Source organism: Microcaecilia unicolor, chromosome 5, assembly GCF_901765095.1.
Source record: "Microcaecilia unicolor chromosome 5, aMicUni1.1, whole genome shotgun sequence".
NCBI classification, from domain to species: domain Eukaryota; kingdom Metazoa; phylum Chordata; class Amphibia; order Gymnophiona; family Siphonopidae; genus Microcaecilia; species Microcaecilia unicolor.
Genome location: NC_044035.1, coordinates 354,617,203 through 354,638,038, shown reverse-complemented (window position 1 = coordinate 354,638,038; position 20,836 = coordinate 354,617,203). Strand labels below are relative to the sequence as shown.

Genomic DNA, 20,836 nt, shown 5'->3' with positions numbered 1-20,836 from the left:
TCACCCCAAGTGTTCAGAGTGCTGCCTCTCCAGCACCCCCCGAAGCTCTAGCTGACCCAGGGACCAGAAGAGGCTGCACAGAGCTTCTGAGCTGGACCTTTCCTTATCATTCTAATACTTCACTTTACATATAGAAAATCCCCATTTCCAAAGCTTTCATTCCCTGAGTACACTCCATAGCTATTTATGCTGCCATCTCCTTCCCCTCTCTCAACCATAAGAAATGCCATTTTCACTGCCTTTCCAAGGTGCCACCCGGGTTAAGGCTCATTATACCTGATGATGAACAGCCCAGAAGAACACTGATAAACTTTTATATGAAGCCAAAGAAGAGAAGCCTTACAATCTTTTAACACTAATAAAGGAATGAAGAAAAACCAGGATATCTTAGTGGTTTTCTTCAATGAAAGAAAAAGTAATGTATCACCATCAGCATTTTCCAATTCCTTCTGGCATTCCTGCTCCAAGGAGATCACATTTTTTTTGTTTGACATGAAAATATAAAATTACTGTGGGAATGTGATCTGAAAGCTACTGACTTCATAAGAAACCATGATAAAGTCAATTACATATCACAGGCACTGAGAGCTGGAAGTGTCTGGATACACTGTCAAGATGGAGTCAGAAACCCAGACCCTCCCCCCCTTTGGGGGGATACAAGACAATGGGCAAGAGCTTGGAGGCACATACAAAAAAAAATGCATGAAGAAAAGCTGAGGCTTTCAGACAAGGATTACATGACATGAAGAGAAAACCCCAAGCAAGAGAAACATGGAGGCACCTTCTCAGTTCTGAAGAGCAAATGCACATTTACACCATGAGGTATACATGAAGAAAAGGAGATCGCAATCCCATGTAACATGCACCAGAATCTGAGCTGCCACATAACAAACACATTAGTCCCGGAAGCTTTATTTATTTTTGACAATGCATGCCAGCTGAAAACATTTCTAGTGAAATCAGTGCTGCTTGGAAACTTGCAGAGAATGATTATGAAGGTTCTCTGTACTAGGAGAACTGATTTCTATCAGCTGCTCTTCCACTTGACCATGGATCAGAGGGAAGAGGAACCAAAACCAGTGTTGTAAAGGTTGTAAACATAAAATTTGTTTTGTTTATAAAAAAGAAAAGGGTTTAGCACAGCTTAGTACTATACACAGCAGGCAACCATACCACTGGGCTGAAATTATATGCTTTTATCTGCAGGTGATTAGAAGCATGCAGGTTCACAAGACGGTATGAAATATTAGGACAGCCGGATAGCTGAGTGCTCACTATAGAAGAAATGTCAAGTATAGCAGCAGAAGTGGACACCCGTAAAGGAAGAAGAGAGATGAGACTGAGAGCTCCAGGTTCAATGTAAGAAGCCCCATGGTGCATCTGATGGCCACTGCGGAGGGCTCCCCTGGCAGTACTATGGGTTCTTACCCTTTTGCAGCGGGTGGTGCAGGCTCTCCCTTAGGTTTTGCAGAGGCTCTGTGTGGGGAAGGCGTTGGGGAAGGAGAGGGAGAAGAGGAAAAGGACCGGGACCTGAGCAAACAACAGGAAATGCCATTAAAAGACAAACAACGTAACACCAGCCCTGGGGAGAAAATTAAATAATGACTGCATCTGCATTGCTCAGCTACAGACATTTGTGGGTTTGTAAAAAGCAATTAATAGTTTAGAAATCAAGTTAGCACGTCCTCTGCTCACACAGGAAAACACTGCTGCAGATCCGCTGGCTCTTGGATCCTGAGCCTAGCACGTCTCTCTACAATCTTGTGAAAAGGGGAAGCTGGAAGATAGGCTCCACCTGAAGCAATGACAACATCCTGAATAGAGAGGCCCAAAAACTCTTTACTACTCTACATCTAAAAACAACCACCTTTCTTTAACCTTGCTACTGAGCATGGACTGGAGGAGGCAACATGTGACCATATATGCAATCCAATCACATACGAAGTCACATGCAGATTACACACAGCATAATGTGTGCGATCCAGACTGAACTCTTCAGATACACACTTGTGAAGCTGAAGCGCTGATCTTAATCAGGAGGACAGTGAAAGAAAGGTGGGTTACACTGAGATCTAATAAGTATACAAGAGTAACAAAGCATGGCGCAGGACTTTTAACTTCTTGTACACAGCCTTATGCATTTTACAGACTTTTAGATCTGTGTACAATGACATTTCCTCCCACCCCTTTACATTAATCCTCCAACTTTATTTTTCAAATAAACTCCCCAGGATTTCACTGTAAAACGAGTATTTCCCAGTTCCGAAGGAGCAAAGATAGCTGACTCCATACTGCAGCCTGAGAGCAGAGTCCTTAATATAAGAAGGCGGCTGTACCTGGACCTGCTGCCTGAGAACGAGCTGCGTCTGGAGGACTGACTGGAGTAGGAGCTGTATGAGGACGATCTGGAACGTGAGGATCCAGAACCAGAGTACGAGGAGGAGCGTGACGACGACCTGCTAAGAAAGGAGCAATTGGAAAGTGAACATGAAGTTGTCACAGCCGTTCACAGAGGATTATCTGTAACCCTTATAACAGATACATGACCACAAAGTACTATATTAAACCATTCATTCATGTAGCAGGGTCAAGTCCTTCGTCTTTTGTTGGCTTGCTTGTTAATCCATTTATTGAATTTGGTCACAAATATCTTTGCAAATACTAAAATTTAACAGCACTCCACGATGTGATCCTCTATAGACCAGTGAGTGAGATGACTAGTAGACTGCAGGAAGACTGATCAACAGTAGACTATGACCCCTTGTACAAAGGTTGCTTCTTATTTGTACACTTCTGAAAACTTTTTGCAGGGGTCCTGTTGCTCCTTCCCTCCACCCCACATTTAAAGAGAAAGGTAAGCTCTGCTTACATGACTATAGACTGATTTGCTAACCTCCTCACATATGTACATAAGTATTGCCACACTGGGACAGACCAAAGGTCCATCAAGCCCACCACCCTGTTTCCAACAGTGGTCAATCCAGGTCACAAACACCTGGCAAGATCCTGAAAAAGTTCAATACATTTTATGCTGCTTATCCCAGAAAAAAGAACTGGATTTTCTCCAAGTCAATTTAATAATGGTCTATGGACTTTTCTTTTAGGAAGACGTCCAGACCTTTTTAAAACCCCGCAAAGCTAACCGCCGTTACCACACATCTCTTACCTGGAGGAATTTGAGCCTGATGCTGAGGATGCAGAGGCTTTACGCCGCCTGTGTCCACGGCTGGGGGAGGCTGAGGAGCCTGGTTTTTTCTTTGGGGACTTGGATCGACGCCAGGGGTCCTTCCATTCATCTGCTCTCTTCGCCTGAGATGAAGAAGTTGCTGTCGTGGCAGGTGTCGTAACTGGTGGTACCGCAGAAGGTGTGGAAGTTTCCTTCTTTGGTGGCTCAGGCTGACGGCTGAAGAAACAAAGCATGCAAATACAATTATCATGTAATTTAGAAAAACAAGCACTATCTATATAAATAATTCTCACCTCCAATTCTGAAGCTCACTGTGTGGCAGGGAAACACTGAAGCCCTGTACTGTTGTAGCTTGTCAGCACCACTCACTCTCACTCATACACCCGCCCTCAGCCACGCCCCATCCGGACATAATTCGCAACCCCAACGTTCTAATGAAGCCCCCAAGCTCCACCCACTTCCATGAAGGGTTCGTTAACTTCATGGTGGTGGAGCCTCTCCGTCACGCCCTCGTGTCAAACGTGATGACGTCGGAACAATTTCGGTGAACGAAAGGAACGCAACGGAAAGGCAGGAGTAGGGAAACACGCTCCCCTACCAACGAGTTACACACTCCCCCCTCCCTCCGACTGCAACACACCCCCTGGACCCCCCTGCCGTGACCCTCTGGACACCACCCTTTCCTCCGAAAACCCTCCCCCAAAGCCTTCGCCTACCTCTGCTGACGGAGATGAACTTCTCTTCTCGCCTATGGGGGCGTGGCTTTATGAAGGAATATCTGTCCAAGTCTCTGTGCGTGCGTCTGACATCAGACGCACAAACAGAAACTTCAACAGGTGCTCATTCAACAAGGAACGCCCCGCAGTCGAGAAGAGAAGTTCGCCTCCGTCAGCAGAGGTACGCACAGGCTTCGGGGGAGGTTTTCTGGATGAAAGGGTGGTGTCCAGAGGGTCGCGCCACGGGGGGGGGCCAGGCAGTAATGCCAAGGGGGGTTCAACTCGGTGGGAGGGGCGTGAAGGGGGCCTTGAACTGGGAGGGAGAAACGGAGGGACAGAGGGGGGTTGGAAGGGAGAGGGTATGGAACTCAGCAGGGAGGGAGGATGGGTGGGAATTTTCCTTGCTAGCGCCTGTTTCATTGCGTTTCGAAACGGGCCTTTTTTTTTTACTAGTATTCATATAAAAAGGTTGATTGAAAAAGGGGAATCAATTTAATAAATTTATGCTTGCTCTCCGCTATCAGTTAGAAGGGCATCATCAATCTATAAAGTCTGAACTGTAAAAGGTATTTTAGTAAAAATAAATGCTCTCCTCATTATGCTCATTCTATATAAGTAATATCTCTGTCTTTTTACTCTACCACCTAAACAAAGTGCCAACCTGTCACACGAAGCAGATGCTCATTTCCATTATGCCTTAACATCCCAGTTAATGAGAGCAGATACATATATATGCCAGCCTACAGCATGAGGTGCACTGTGCCACACGACTTAACATGTCCCAGGCTATAAGACCCTTCACTGGCTCCCTATCCGTTTTCGCATCCTGTTCAAACTTCTTCTACTAACCTATAAATGTACTCACTCTGCTGCTCCCCAGTATCTCTCCACTCGTCCATCCCTACACCCCTTCTCGTGCACTCCGCTCCATGGATAAATCCTTCTTATCTGTTCCCTTCTCCACTACTGCCAACTCCAGACTTCACGCCTTCTGTCTCGCTGCACCCTACGCCTGGAATAAACTTCCTGAGCCCCTACGTCTTGCCCCATCCTTGGCCACCTTTAAATCTAGACTGAAAGCCCACCTCTTTAACATTGCTTTTGACTCGTAACCACTTGTAACCACTCGCCTCCACCTACCCTCCTCTCTTCCTTCCCGTTCACATTAATTGATTTGATTTGCTTACTTTATTTTTTGTCTTTTAGATTGTAAGCTCTTTGAGCAGGGACTGTCTTTCTTCTATGTTTGTGCAGCGCTGTGTATGCCTTGTAGCGCTATAGAAATGCTAAATAGTAGTAGTAGTAGTAGTAGTAGTAGGAGAAGTAGATACATGTCTGCCTTAATAATGAGAGCCAGCATGTAACATGGGGTATATACATGCATGTATCATACACCTTAATATGCTCCAGCCTGATACATACATGTGCACTACACCTTAACATCTCCCAGTTGTTACACGTCTTACATGTGCCATATATGCTGGAGTGCCTACTGGTTCAGGCAGTGTGCTGGGAAGAAGGGAAGCCAGGGTTTAAATTCCACTGATATTCCTTCTGACCATGGAATAGTCCCTTTATCTTCCACTGCCTCAGGAAAAAGCAATTTATGCATGTTATTTATTGCAGATCCCATGGGGTTTATTTACCAATAACCAATAAAGTGCATAAATCACTCTGAGTCATACACATAATTTGGCTCTTAGACTGCAAGCCATCTTGAGCACCACAGGTCCTCTTTACTTTTGGTCCTAATATGTTATATTAATGGACTGTAGAGGTACTGTGCACAGAGACATAATCTGGTTTCCGTCTCCAGCCAATTCTTTTCTATCCCCAACATATTATTATTATTTTTTTTTTGTTACATTTGTACCCTGCGCTTTCCCACTCATGGCAGGCTCAATGCGGCTTACATGGGGCAATGGAGGGATAAGTGACTTGCCCAGGGTCCCACTAGCAACACTCCATGTAGAATCTCCAATAGTAGCAACAGAATCTCAATAGTAGCAACATTCCGTGTAGAATCTCCAATAGTAGCAACAGAATCTCAATAGTAGCAACATTCCATGTAGAATCTCCAATAGTATCTATTTTATTTTTGTTACATTTGTACCCTGCGCTTTCCCACTCATGGCAGGCTCAATGCGGCTTACATGGGGCAATGGAGGGATAAGTGACTTGCCCAGGGTCCCACTAGCAACATTCCATGTAGAATCTCCAATAGTAGCAACAGAATCTCAATAGTAGCAACATTCCGTGTAGAATCTCCAATAGTAGCAACAGAATCTCAATAGTAGCAACATTCCATGTAGAATCTCCAATAGTAGCAACATTCCATGTAGAATCTCCAATAGTGGGAATCGAACTCAGTTCCTCAGTTCCCCAGGACCAAAGTCCACCACCCTAACCACTAGGCCACTCCTCCACTGTTGCTACTATTTGAGATTCTACTATTCCACTAGCAACATTCCATGTAGAAGTCGGCCCTTGCAGATCACCAATGTTGCCACACAGACTCACAGAAACAGAAGCCTGCGCAGCCTTCTACATGGAATGTTGCTAGTGGAATAGCAAACGAGTTCACAATATCAATGTCTCTGGTAACATTCGACTGCTAATAAACACAAACCAGGACTCAAAAGCCACCTACTGCGAGTAAGTGTAGTAACAAACAGTTATTTCACCCGTATGTGATCAATAATTTTTATGTGTAGAGTACCCTCAGATATAAACCACCGTGACTGCAGTCAATAATGCTGCTACAACGTGGCATAGCACTTCTTTCATTGGGTAACTCCTACTGTATTTTTTTGGGTAAAGAGCAACCTCTGCTCATATTTTTTTGCATCCCAATCACCACAGTGCTATAAAATCACTTATTCATTTGTTTAAAAGATTACATATACTAGGTGAAAAAAACTGTACACTTATCTCGTGAGTTCTTGCCTCTCTGGCAGAAGAACTGTGTTGCCTTGCTGAAACAATTAGCAATTGCCTTCCCCTGGATCCGCCCGACTCCGCGGGGTTTCAAAACAATTTCCTCAGGGACAAAGGGTTAAGGCTACATAAATCGCTTCTTCTTCTTTATTCTGTCTCAAGGCCTTGTTTTGTGGATTGCTTGAGACAGAATAAAGAAGAAGAAGCAGTTTTTTTCACCTAGTATATGTAATCTTTTAAACAAATATATAAGTGATTTTATAGCACTGTGGTGATTGGGATGCAAAAAAATATGAGCAGAGGTTGCTCTTTACCCAAAAAAATACAGTAGGAGTTACCCAATGAAAGAAGTGCTATGCCACGTTGTAGCAGCATTATTGACTGCAGTCACGGTGGTTTATATCTGAGGGTACTCTACACATAAAAATTATTGATCACATACGGGTGAAATAACTGTTTGTTACTACACTTACTCGCAGTAGGTGGCTTTTGAGTCCTGGTTTGTGTTTATTAGCTAGTGGAATAGCAACATTCAATGTAGAATCTCCAATAGTAGCAACATTCCATGTAGAATCTCCAATAGTATCTATTTTATTTTTGTTAAATTTGTACCCTGCGCTTTCCCACTCATGGCAGGCTTAATGCGGCTTACATGGGGCAATGGAGGGTTAAGTGACTTGCCCAGAGTCACAAGGAGCTGCCTGTGCCTGAAGTGGGAATCAAACTCAGTTCCTCAGTTCCCCAGGACCAAAGTCCACCACCCTAGCCACTAGGCCACTCCTCCTCCACTGTAGCTACTATTTGAGATTCTACATGGAATGTTGCTGTTCCACTAGCAACATTCCATGTAGAAGTCGGCCCTTGCAGATTACCAATGTGGCCACGCAGGCTTCTACATGGAATGTTGCTAGTGGAATAGCAACATTCCATGTAGAATCTCCACTAGTAGCAACATTCCATGTAGAATCTCCAATAGTAGCAACATTCCATGTAGAATCTCCAATAGTATCTATTTTATTTTTGTTACATTTGTACCCCGCGCTTTCCCACTCATGGCAGGCTCAATGCGGCCTACATGGGGCAATGGAGGGTTAAGTGACTTGCCCTAACCACTAGGCCACTCCGCCACTGTTGCTAATACTTGAGATTCTACATGGAATGTTGCTATTCCACTAGCAACATTCCATGTAGAAGTCGGCCCTTGCAGATCACCAATGTGGCCGCGCAGGCTTCTGCTTCTGTGAGTCTGACGTCCTGCACGTACGTGCAGGACGTCAGACTCACAGAAACAGAAGCCTGCGCAGCCTTCTACATGGAATGTTGCTAGTGGAATAGCAACATTCAATGTAGAATCTCCAATAGTAGCAACATTCCATGTAGAATCTCCAATAGTAGCAACATTCCATGTAGAATCTCCAATAGTATCTATTTTATTCCCCAGGACCAAACTCCACCACCCTAACCACTAGGCTACTCCATTATTATTATTAGCATTTGTATAGCGCTACCAGGCGCACGCAGCACTGAACACCTGATACAAAGAGACAGTCCCTGCTCAAAAGAGCTTACAATCTAAATAACATATTGCTATTATCCCCTCACCATCCCTGCGCATTTCCTGTTGTCCCTGTCCCCTCTAGTATACCATCTTTTTTTACTCATGGTGCAACCCAAAAGTGGTTCACAAAACCTCTGGTTTATTAGTCATTTCAATATACTGCCATTAAATATGAGTTATTTTGTTGGGCAGACTGGATGGACCGTGCAGGTCTTTTTCTGCCGTCATCTACTATGTTACTATGTTATGTAAATAATAGGAAAAATCAGTAGAGGCTACAGGGAGAGAAATGAACAAGACAAACAATTTCTCAAAACACATCAGAAATACTATATGAAACTACAATTCAAATATCCAAATTAATTCAGAAAAATATAATAAAAATCCTATACAATTAATAACATAAAACAGCTGCTGTACCTGAATGTAATTTGCATTGGGCTCGTCTGGGAAGTTGAGTAAATGAGGAGGTCCCTCTAGGAACATCTATACAAGTAGTCATTTATTAAGCAGCATTTCCATGTGTAAATAGAGATTTCAGAAAGCTGCTATTTGTACAAGATGACTGGGACACAGATTCAAGGGGACAAGTTGTTACTAAGTGGAGTGGAGGAGTAGCCTAGTGGTTAGTGCAGTGGACTTTCATCCTGGGGAACTGGGTCCAATTCCCACTGCAGCTCCTTGTGATTCTGGGCAAGTCAATTAACCCTCCATTGCCCCTGGTACAAATAAGTATATACTATGCAAACTGCTTTGAATGTAGTTGCAAAAACCACAGAAAGGCGGTATATCAAGTCCTATTTCCCTTCCCTAATTGGGTTTCTGTCAGGTACTTCAATGGGTTTATGTGTACACTTAAAAAAAAAATGCCCTCCTTGGCTTTTGCACCTGCTTTGAGGTACACACCACTTTCAAGTTTCAGGCAGAGATTTAAATGAGGGATGAAGGGGTAATCTTCCTTAATACTATGTTTTTTTAAAACTTTTTTCTCAAAAGTTACAAGAACCCTTTTGCAGCTTTCCCTATGGGATATATATGGGTTTTTGACAGTGGGCCATTATATGTATAACTACTGCCACTTTCACACAGAAGCTGCAGTTTTCTGAAATTGTTGTTCCTACTGATTATGTATTTGACAGAGCCCATTTCCCCACATTGAACACCTATGCAAAATGGGGCTTTAAATCTAAATTTCAAACTCACTCATGTACAGGCACATTAACAATTATTAGTCACCCAGGTGAGAATCGCCATCTTTTACTGAAGAAAAGATGATGGATCTCCCCGATACTTCCATGTGACCTGGAAAACGTGCGCGCAATGTTTCACTATCATCTTATAATTTATGACATAAACATAGTAATATAGTAGATGACGGCAGAAAAAGACCTGCACGGTCCATCCAGTCTGCTCAACAAGATAAACTCATATGTGCTAGTTTTTTGTGTATACCTTACCTTGATTTGTACCTGTCCTTTTCAGGGCACAGACCATATAAGTCTATCCAGCACTATCCCAACCACCAGCCCCGCCTCCCACCACCGGCTAAGCTTCTGATAAATGATACATGTATGCTCAAACTCATGAAAATGTTTTATACTGACCACCTCTCTTTTTAATCAACACATTTCACCATTGCCATTTTGTAAACAGCTGGACTTGGTGAGGTTAGTTTTACAACCGAGAGCCTAATAAAAGTATGAAAAATATGACTACTTTATAATGGCAATTATGCTCACATAACCCCAGCAGGATGAGATCCAAGGTGTAAACAACATCTACCATAAAACAAAATCTAACCTTAAATGAACTAGCATATGTGAATCAATCACATAATCCCCAGCAACAGCACTCGAAACGGTTGGACCAGTTTCAATCAGTTGTCTAAGTACAAGCTGCAGCTTGTCTAAATTTTAACTTCAGTCCATTCAAAGTCCTTAAAACATTGCTTTACATGCAGTGGCGTAGCCACAGGTGGGCTTGGGTGGGCCAGGGCCCACCCATTTATGGCTCAGGCCCACCCAACAGTAGCACATGTTTAGTGGTAACTGGTGGGAATCCCAAGCTCCACCAGCTGAAGATTTCCCCCTGATGGTAACAAAAACGCTACTCTCCACGACACCAGCACCTGCGTATGCTCAGTTTTCAGTGCATTCCTGCTGCCAAGGTGGAAAGAAGAGTTTTCCCATCAGCTGAGATTTTTTTTATTTGGAGGGGGGGAGAACACTTGGTGCCCACCCAAAATCTGTTGTCTGGCTACGCCCCTGTTTACATGTGAAACACACAAACAGCCATACTGGGTCAGACCCACGGTCCATCTAGCCTAGGATCCTACTTCCAACAGTGGCCAATCCAGGTCACAAGTACTTGACAGAACCCCCAAATAGTAGCAACTTTCCAATTGATACTGAAACCAAGTAGCTTTAATAAGAGTGCTCAAAACTTTGCTGTGTTTGGCTCCAATGGATCTTCTTAAATCTACATATATATATATGCCTTTAAATACAAGGTTGTATCCCTCAACTAACTAATACTATCAGTCTCAGTTTATAAACCCGGGGAAACCCAGTTAGATACCATCCAATGATATAAGCAGGAACTTAGGGTATCCAGCCAAGCCAAGGTCCATGAAAGATTAGCAACAGTATGAATATATATCTGACTTTAAAACTAACCTACATATAAAAGCCTGAAATGCTCTCTCTTTACCAATTTCAACTCAGCCACACTCCTTTTTTTACCCTCAGGGAAATAGTGGATCTGTTGATCCCAAATAGCTCGGCAAAGTTAACAAAAAACAACAACAAAAAAAAGAACTTTACTTATTTATTGCATTTGTATCCCACATTTTCCCACCTCTTTGCAGGCTCAATGTGGCTTACAATAATCATGAATCGTGGAAATACATTAGAAAATAGACATTTAGTGTTGCAGAAGGATCTTGGGCAACATGATAATGATAAAACATGATAGTGGTATAACAAGCAGATATTGTAAGACAGCTCTGAATATATGTGGAGGAGTTGTGTACATTCACTTTGGTTGATCTTTGTGGTATGTCCTGTTAAAAGAGATGGGTCTTCAGTAGTTTGCGGAAGTTCGTTAATACTCTGAAATCAAAATAGGGCATCAGGTTCTGCCTGTAGTGGAGGGGGTAGGGATCCTTCCCTAATAGACCTGCGTGTGTGCCCCAAAGCTGCGCAGCTCACTCTGCAGTCTTCCATTGCCATCAGCAGGTTTCAGGTGTATATTCTTTCTCCTTAACACAATGAACAGGACGTCCTGTTTCACAATCCCACACCTGTTTACACGATCTAACAAATCTAGATACCACCTTTCAAGTAATCAAAGAGGAAGTAACAGGACAGTTTTGTCTTCTTTCAGCTTCCACCCATACAATCACCAACTGCAGTAATCAGTGATACTACCGTGCAGTACAATCCCTTTACTGGGGAAGTAATTACTCTGAGATGCAAATGTGTGAGAAAAGCATCCAAAAGTACAGAGTTTACAAAGTAGTTTGAATAGAATTGCTGAAACTCTGAACCCTTCCTCCTAACCCTTCTCTTCTCTCTGGGACTCCAGGTCAACCACTTGTTAATTATAAAACAAGACTCATTAGAAGCATATAAGAACATAAGAGTAGCTATACTGGGTCATACCAGTCCATCTAGCCCAGTATCCTGTTTCCAACGGTGACCAAGCCAGGTCACAAGTACCTGGCAGAAACCCGAATTGTGGCAACATTCCATTCTACCAATCTCAGGGCAAGCAGTTGCTTCCCCAAGTCTGTCTCAATAGCAGACTATGGACTTTTCCTCCAGGAACTTGTCCAAACTTTTAAAACCCAGATACGCTAACTGCTGTTACTACATCCTCTGGCAAAGAGTTCCAGAGCTTAACTATTTCTTGAGTGAAAAAATATTTTCCCCTATTTGTTTTAAAAGTATTTTGATGTAACTTCCTTGAGTGTCCCCTAGTCTTTGTACTTTTGGAATGAGTAAAAAATCAATTTACTTCTACTCATTCTACACCATTCAGGATTTTGTAGACCTCAATCATATCTCCCCTCATCTGTCTCTTTTCCAAGCTGAAGAGCCCTAACCCTCTTTAGCCTTTCCTCATACGAGAGAAGTTCCATCCCCTTTATCTGTCTTTTTATAAATTGCATTACTAAGTTAATTCATCTAAATTAAAAATAATTTACCTGGACATACATTTATAATTCATTATTACCTTTAAGTCTTTAAGGAGCTTTGTTACGAACAATCACTATCATGCAATACAGAAATACACACACAGCATCTGCAGAAAAAAGGCACTTGGTCCACCCCGTCAGACCATTTCAGCATCATTAACAGATCAAGAGGAGAATTTTTTGGATTTTACTCACATCTTTTCAGTAGTAGCTCTGGGCGAGTTACATTCAAGTACAGTAGACATTCCCTGTCCCTGGAGGGCTTATAATCTAGGTTTGTACACGAAGCAATGGAGGGTTAAATGACTTGCCCAACATCAAAAGGAGGAGAAGTGGGATTTCAACAGAGCTTCTCCAGTGGTCAGGTCCATGCTGTAAGGACTAGGCTACTCCTCCACTCCAAATGCTAAAAAGTCTTCACTGAAGAACTAAGAATAGCCATACTGGAAGTCCAATGGTCCATCTAGCCAAGTATCCTGCTTCTCAGTGGCCAATTCAGGTCACAAATACTTGACAGAATCCCAAATAGTAGTAAGATTCATGCTACTGATCCCAAGAACAAGCAATGGCTTCCCCATGTTTACCTCAATAGGAGACTATGGATTTTTTCTCTAGGAACTTATCCAAACCATTTAAAAACCCAGATACACTAACAGCTGATACCACATCCTCTGATAACGAGTTCCAGAGCTCAACTTTTCATCGCGTGAAAAAATATTTCCTCATGTTCGTTTTAAAAGTAGTACCATGTAACTTCATTGAGTGGCCCGTCTTTCTACTTTTTGAAAAAGTAAAAAAATCAATTTACGTTTACCTATTCTACACCTCTCAGTATTTTGTAGACCTCTATCATATCCCTCCTCAGCCGCCTTTTTTCCAAGTTGAAGAGCCCTAATCTCTTGTTACATCCCCTCAATAATGTTGGTCGCCCTTCTTTGAACCTTTTCTAATTCGGCTGTATCTTTTTAAGAAACGGTGACCAGAACTGCACACAACTGGAAAGAATAATCTAAATAATAGTTATTTGATACATAGGCATTATAATATTCTTTGTCTTATTTTCTATCCCTTTCCTAATAATTCCTACCATTGCTTGCCTTTTTGACTGCCGTCATAAGTACATAAGTATTGCCATACTGGGAAAGACCAAAGGTCCATCAAGCCCAGCATCCTGTTTCCAACAGTGGCCAATCCAGATCACAAATACCCGGCAAGATCCCAAAAAGTACAAAACATTTTATACTGCTTATCCCAGAAATAGTGGATTTTCCCCAAGTCCATTTAATAACGGTCTATGGACTTTTCCTTTAGGAAGCCGTCCAAACCCTTTTAAAACTCCGCTAAGCTAACCGCCTTTACCACATTCTCTGGCAACGAATTCCAGAGTTTAATTACACGTTAAGTGAAGAAAAATTTTCTCTGATTCGTTTTAAATTTACTACATTGTAGCTTCATCGCATGCCCCCTAGTCCTAGTATTTTTGGAAAGCGTGAACAGACGCTTCACATCTACCCATTCAACTCCACTCATTATTTTATAGACCTCTAATCATATCTCCCCTCAGCCGCCTTTTCTCCAAGCTGAAGAGCCCTAGCCGCTTTAGCCTTTCCTCATAGGAAAGTCGTCCCATCCCCTTAATCATCTTTGTCGTCCTTCTCTGCACCTTTTCCAATTCCACTATATCTTTTTTGAGGTGCGGCGACCAGAATTGAACACAATACTCTAGGTGCGGTCGCACCATGGACAGATACAGTGATGTCCTTTTACTTTCTGTGCTTCCACCACTGCAGCTGCTCCATCCCTCCGGGGTGCAAAGAGAGGGTGGAGAGCAAACCCTCTGTGCCACTGGCTCCCCAGCTTTGTGATGCAGAACTGCTGTGCCGTGCAGCTGTTATATATCACAAAGCTGGGAGCCTATGAGGGACAGTGCTTGCTCCCCACCCTTTCCTATGCGCCCCAGCAGGATGGAGCAGCTACAGCGCTGGAAGCACACAAAGTGAAAGGACATCAGGTGGTTTGGCTAGTTGAAAACTGATAAGTGCGTGTAAACGAGTGACTGCAGCGGTGGTGGCTCACAAAGCAGGACAACTGTGCACCACACAGCAATGACTTCAGACCACCAAATGTTAAGCAAACGCTTCTATCAGCCAATACAACTTCTCCGATTCTGCTGATGGATCAGGGTTTCATAATCAACTACAAGAAGCATTACAGAGTGCCGGTGCTGTGCTATCTGATGGGCATAACTGGATGATGATGCAAACATGGGTAAGCGAGCAGCTGAGATGGCTTGTAAGCTTCTGCTGCTGGACTTGCAACACATGCAGGAAGCAGCTATCAAAGAGTGCATTCACTTATGTGCAAGTCACACTTTGGTCCTGAGGCTGTGCACTGTACATCATAATGTAAAATATAGATACAACACAACCTGTCCGCCTACCTTCCTGATAACCTATCCACACCCTGTACAAGTGCCTGGGAAATTGTTCCTAAAGAAAAACTCTTATACTGCCCGCAAAGTGCTTTAGATTATTTCCCTAAATTAATTTACACAAAACCATATAAGTATTAGCAGAACATTTATACATTACAAAGCCTTTCACTCAGGATGTAAAGATAACAGAGTGGCAAAAAACGTTTTAGGGTGCAGATTGCTATACACAGGGAAATCTCTTAGTTTTGTTATGTATTTATTTATTTATTGCATTTGTATCCCATATTTTCCCACCTCTTTGCAGGCTCAATGTGGCTTACAATACATCATGAGTAATGGAAATAAGAAGAAAATAGACATTTAGTATTACATAAGGATCTTGGGTAACTTGATAAAGATAAAGCATGATAGTGGTTTAACAAGCAAATATCGTAAGGCAGTTCTGGATATATGTGTAGGAGTTTACATTAGTTGATCTTTGTGGTATGCCTTGTTAAAGAGATGGGTCTTCAGTAGTTGGCGGAAGTTCGTTAGTTCATAGATCGTTTTTAAGTTGCGCGGCAGTGCGTTCCAGAATTGTGTGCTCAAGTAGGAGAAGGTTGACGCATGTGTTAGTTTGTATTTTAGACCTTTACAGTTGGGGAACTGAAGATTGAGAAATGTGCGGGATGATTTTTTAGCGTTCCTGGGTGGTAAATCATGTAAGAGGCAGCACTGCTTGGAAGAGAGTCTGTTGGTAATTACATGGGTATGAGATATCTTAGTAAGCAACAGGATCTGGACAGGCAGCATAGCACCTGGTACAGTAAAATTTCTGGATGTGTGTGTGTCTCTCTCTCTGTTACAGCTCATCTCAAAATCCACCAATTCATTTTGAGAAGTACTTTTTCCACAGAGAGGGTGGTAGATGCCTGGAATGCCCTCCCGCGGAAGGTGGGGGAGATGAAAACAGTAACAGAATTCAAAAATGTGTGGGATAAACACAAAGGAATCCTGTATGGAAGGCATAAAACCAAACAAGCTTAGAGGTTATTAGATGGCAACACCAGTAATTGAGAAGCAAAGCTAGTGATGGACAGACTTCTATGGTTTGTGCCCCAATCATGGCTGGACAGATAGGCCACTGTAAGGGCAGACTTCTATGGTCTGTACCCCAATCGTGGCTGGAGGGATCTGGATGGGCTGTTGTGGGCTTCGATGACAGCCTCAGTAGTTGGAGAATAACTATGGTCTGTGCCCTGAAAATGGCAAGGACAAATCCAGATCAAATATGCATATGTAGTATCATATCACACCTTACGCTATGAGTTTATCTTGTTGGGCAGATTGGATGGACCATTCAAAAGTCTTTATTTGTTGTCATCTACTATGTTATACATCATGCCGGCTGCATCACAGCAAAATCCAACTTCACCAAATCTAAGTCCTTTGCAACCATGTTTCACCCAAGATATCAACCAAATCCTCAATTCTAACAAATGTCTTTATTGGCACCCAACCTGTTCATTATGACAAGAAGCTGCTGTACATTAATGTCACCTAAATGGAGCAGCTCCGGGTAGGAACAAATCAGTCTCCATTATAAAGATGCAAGACAACCACCCACTTAGGAGGGGGCATAAACATTTGCACATACAGACATTTTATAAACGCATGTACATCGCAACTCTGCCCTGAACATGTCTGCATGCACGTGTAAAAGTACAGGCCTTTTAGCCACCATGCATACTTTTATGTGCATAGTATTTTGAATACTTTTTTCCCCAGATATTGTCTATTGCCTGTGTCCAGACTGATCCTGATATACACTGCCTTGGGTGAATTTCTTCAAAAAGGAGGTAAATAAATCTAAAAAATAGAAAAAAAAAAATTTCAATAAAATTACTTCTAGGGTCATTTTATAAGAGGCCTTTGGCACTTTATAAAGCCTTCGCTGCAGAAAAGAACTTGTATAAAATTGGGTATTCCGCAGAAAGTGTGATCTGCACACACGTTCCCGGGAGCACAGGTTTGGTGATGAAGACGAGTTCCTGCAATTTATGTAAATGGCCCTCTGCTTTTCTGAGTTTGTTTCTGTATTTTCAATTAGAGAACATAGTTAGAGGCCTTGTGATCAGGGCCTAGGCACAACAGACACCAATTATGGGGGTCAGTCCCAGAAATGACTCTGTTGCACCTACAGCACCGCTTAAAAGCACTGGGATTTTTTTTGTGACTGATGCAAAATCAAATGGCTCAATGATGAGAGCTGAAGCAATCTCTGCACTGAAAAGAAAAACTCGTCATGGCCGGTGCTCAGGCCTAAGTGGGCCTTAGGAGCCACAAAAAAAACAAAAAAAGAAAAAAAGAAAACTTGAAACATGGCAAAAACCCCTAGTAAAATAAAAGGGGTAAGGAAAAAGTTGAAAATATGAAGAAAAAAAAACCTCACGTACCACGAGGGAAAGCACTGGAAAAAAAATAACGTTAAAATGAACTGAGGAAAGCTCACAGAATGCGACCTCCCTGCTTTGCAGAAAAATTAAAACCGCTAGTCCTATGTGTGGGATGATGCTGTCAAAAGGCTTCTTAAAGTTACAGAAAACTGGGTAGCATCTGCACTGGGCTCTGTCAGATGATGTCACCCATATGTGAAAACAATGTCCCGCTTGTCCTCGGAGAAAGGACTTTTATGTCTGCAGATGGAAAGTGTGAGGTTTGGTGGAGCAGAGGAGGTGCAGATTTTATACCCCCAGGGTACATGCAGCTATACACGTGTGTGCTATTGGGACTGGATCTGCTTTAGGGGTACATAGGCAGCCAGATTATCTTTATAAAATAAGTGACCTTATGGAAATCTTGTTATAAAATTACCAAGATAACGAATGATGAGACAAAGTAGAGTGACCTGCTTCTCACACCAGAATCGTGTTTCAACTTGGCCAGGTTTATCCAAGTATCCGAACTCAAAAGGTGGTCTCTAATCCTTCTCCTGAGAAATTTAACCCATAACAGATACAAAGAGAACAAAAATGACAAGACCACTCAAGCTTAGACGTACTGGTGTTCCTTGCATTTTCTCTGTTTTTCACCCCATCCCCAAAAAGATCCAAGTGTCTGGTCTCCGAACACTGAACCTGTGAACTCCAGCTTAAAGGATGACCAGTAAGGGCCTGAAATATCACAGGTTTTCTCATAAGTACAGAATAGCAGACGACACTTAAACGTCCAACTTTATGCTTAGAATAAGGTTGGCTGTGCGTGCAACTTAATTCAACAATTAGCTAATTGGAGTTAACATCCAATTATTGGCTATAATTGTCCTTAACTGGACCAAACTGGCAACAATTAGTAGCTACACATTAGAGAGTTGCACGGGGACAGAAATCCTACCCATCCCCGCCCGTCCCTGCTGGAATCTTACCCGTCCCCACCCATCCCCGCTGGAATCTTACCCGTACCCACCCATCCCCGCAAAAATTTAAACCATCCCAACCCGTCCCCACCTGTCCCCGCAAGAATTTAACCCATCCCCACCCATCCCCGTAAGAATTTAATAGTACATAAAAGAAAGTTCCAGTCAGCTCCCTTTCTGGATTTGAGCCACAGCACTGTAGGCAAGGACGGACCGGAAGTTGGAACTTGGAACACTCTGGTGCGCACATGTAAGATTTGTCTCTGATTCACTGGGATTGTGTGCTGAGAGGCCGCCACATGCACGCGCCAGTAGGTCAGGTGACACCTGATTCTCGTGCCTGTGTCAGAGCTGAGGTCTGTGCACCAGCCTGGGAGCAAAGAGGATTAATAGTAACAAAGTAAGTGACAGCAAATAGACCTGAACGGTCCATCCACTCTGCCCAATAGTCACACTCATGATCAATTCATCATTAAATCAACGAGTGTGATATTATATACTTGATTATGGTCTTTCTTTCGTGTTTCTGGAACAAAGACCACAGGAGTCTATCTGGCCTCATCCTTATGTTCCAACTGCTGGAGTTGCCATCGAAGCCCACTCCAGCCTATTCATGTTCTCATTTGTGGGACACAGACCGTAAAAGTCTGTCCAGCACTGTCCTCATGTTCCAGCCACTGAAGTTGCTGTTTAAGCCCTTTCCAGCCCATCCTACACCAGATTGCCATGCATGAGACACAGAACATACAAGTCTGCCAGGTATCAGCCCTAGTTCATCACAGCCAGAGTCGCCATCTAAGCGTCACTTGACACATCCACACACATGCAGCCATTTAAGGTTAGCTTTTATATAACTTCCATTTTCTAATTAGAGATCCTCTGTGTTCATCTGGGTCAGTTCAGCAAGCTGAAGAGTAGTAAATCACCGGGACCTGATGATATTCATCCCAGAGTATTAATAGAACTAAAAAATGAACTTGCGGAGCTACTGTTAGAAATATGCAATCTGTCCCTAAAATCGAGTGTAGTACCGGAAGACTGGAGGGTAGCCAATGTTACTCCGATTTTTAAGAAGGGTTCCAGAGGAGATCCGGGAAATTATAGACCGGTGAGTCTGACGTCGGTGCCGGGCAAGATGGTGGAGGCTATTATTAAGAATAAAATTGCAGAGCATATACAAAAACATGGACTGATGAGACAAAGTCAGCACGGATTTAGTGAAGGGAAGTCTTGCCTCACCAATCTAATGCATTTTTTTGAGGGGGGTAAGCAAACATGTGGACAATGGGGAGCCGGTTGATATTGTATATCTGGATTTTCAGAAGGCGTTTGACAAAGTGCCGCACGAAAGACTCCTGAAGAAATTGCAGAGTCATGGAATCGGAGGTAGGGTATTATTATGGATTAAGAACTGGTTGAAAGATAGGAAGCAGAGAGTAGGATTGCGTGGCCAGTATTCTCAGTGGAGGAGGGTAGTTAGTGGGGTCCCGCAGGGGTCTGTGCTGGGTCCGTTGCTTTTTAATGTATTTATAAATGACCTAGAGATGGGAATAACTAGTGAGGTAATTAAATTCGCCGATGACACAAAATTATTCAGGGTCGTCAAGTCGCAGGAGGAATGTGAACGATTACAGGAGGACCTTGCGAGACTGGGAGAATGGGCGTGCAAGTGGCAGATGAAGTTCAATGTTGACAAGTGCAAAGTGATGCATGTGGGTAAGAGGAACCCGAATTATAGCTACGTCTTGCAAGGTTCCGCGTTAGGAGTTACGGATCAAGAAAGGGATCTGGGTGTCGTCGTCGATGATACGCTGAAACCTTCTGCTCAGTGTGCTGCTGCGGCTAGGAAAGCGAATAGAATGTTGGGTGTTATTAGGAAGGGTATGGAGTCCAGGTGTGCGGATGTTATAATGCCGTTGTATCGCTCCATGGTGCGACCGCACCTGGAGTATTGTGTTCAGTACTGGTCTCCGTATCTCAAAAAAGATATAGTAGAATTGGAAAAGGTACAGCGAAGGGCGACGAAAATGATAGTGGGGATGGGACGACTTTCCTACGAAGAGAGGCTGAGAAGGCTAGGGCTTTTCAGCTTGGAGAAGAGACGGCTGAGGGGAGATATGATAGAAGTGTATAAAATAATGAGTGGAATGGATCGGGTGGATGTGAAGCGACTGTTCACGCTATCCAAAAATACTAGGACTAGAGGGCATGAGTTGAAGCTACAGTGTGGTAAATTTAAAACGAATCGGAGAAAATTTTTCTTCACCCAACGTGTAATTAGACTCTGGAATTCGTTGCCGGAGAACGTGGTACGGGCGGTTAGCTTGATGGAGTTTAAAAAGGGGTTAGATAGATTCCTAAAGGACAAGTCCATAGACCGCTATTAAATGGACTTGGAAAAATTCCGCATTT

At 43.0% G+C, this 20,836-nt stretch overlaps 1 protein-coding gene across 7 annotated transcripts in view; it reads right to left on the bottom strand.

The window, feature by feature from the left end:
* ZC3H18 (zinc finger CCCH-type containing 18) overlaps window positions 1–20,836 on the bottom strand; it is a 170,028-nt gene that overhangs the window by 37,406 nt on the left and 111,786 nt on the right. For 4 of the 7 annotated variants that reach the window (XM_030204577.1, XM_030204581.1, XM_030204579.1 and 1 more), the window contains 3 exons: window positions 3,167–3,403; window positions 2,337–2,459; window positions 1,429–1,530 (listed from right to left, as the gene is read on the bottom strand). In XM_030204577.1, the coding sequence (XP_030060437.1) occupies window positions 1,429–1,530; window positions 2,337–2,459; window positions 3,167–3,403 (462 nt within the window). The remainder of the gene's footprint in view (window positions 1–1,428; window positions 1,531–2,336; window positions 2,460–3,166; window positions 3,404–20,836) is intronic. The other 3 variants (XM_030204578.1, XM_030204583.1, XM_030204582.1) reach the window with 2 other exon arrangements.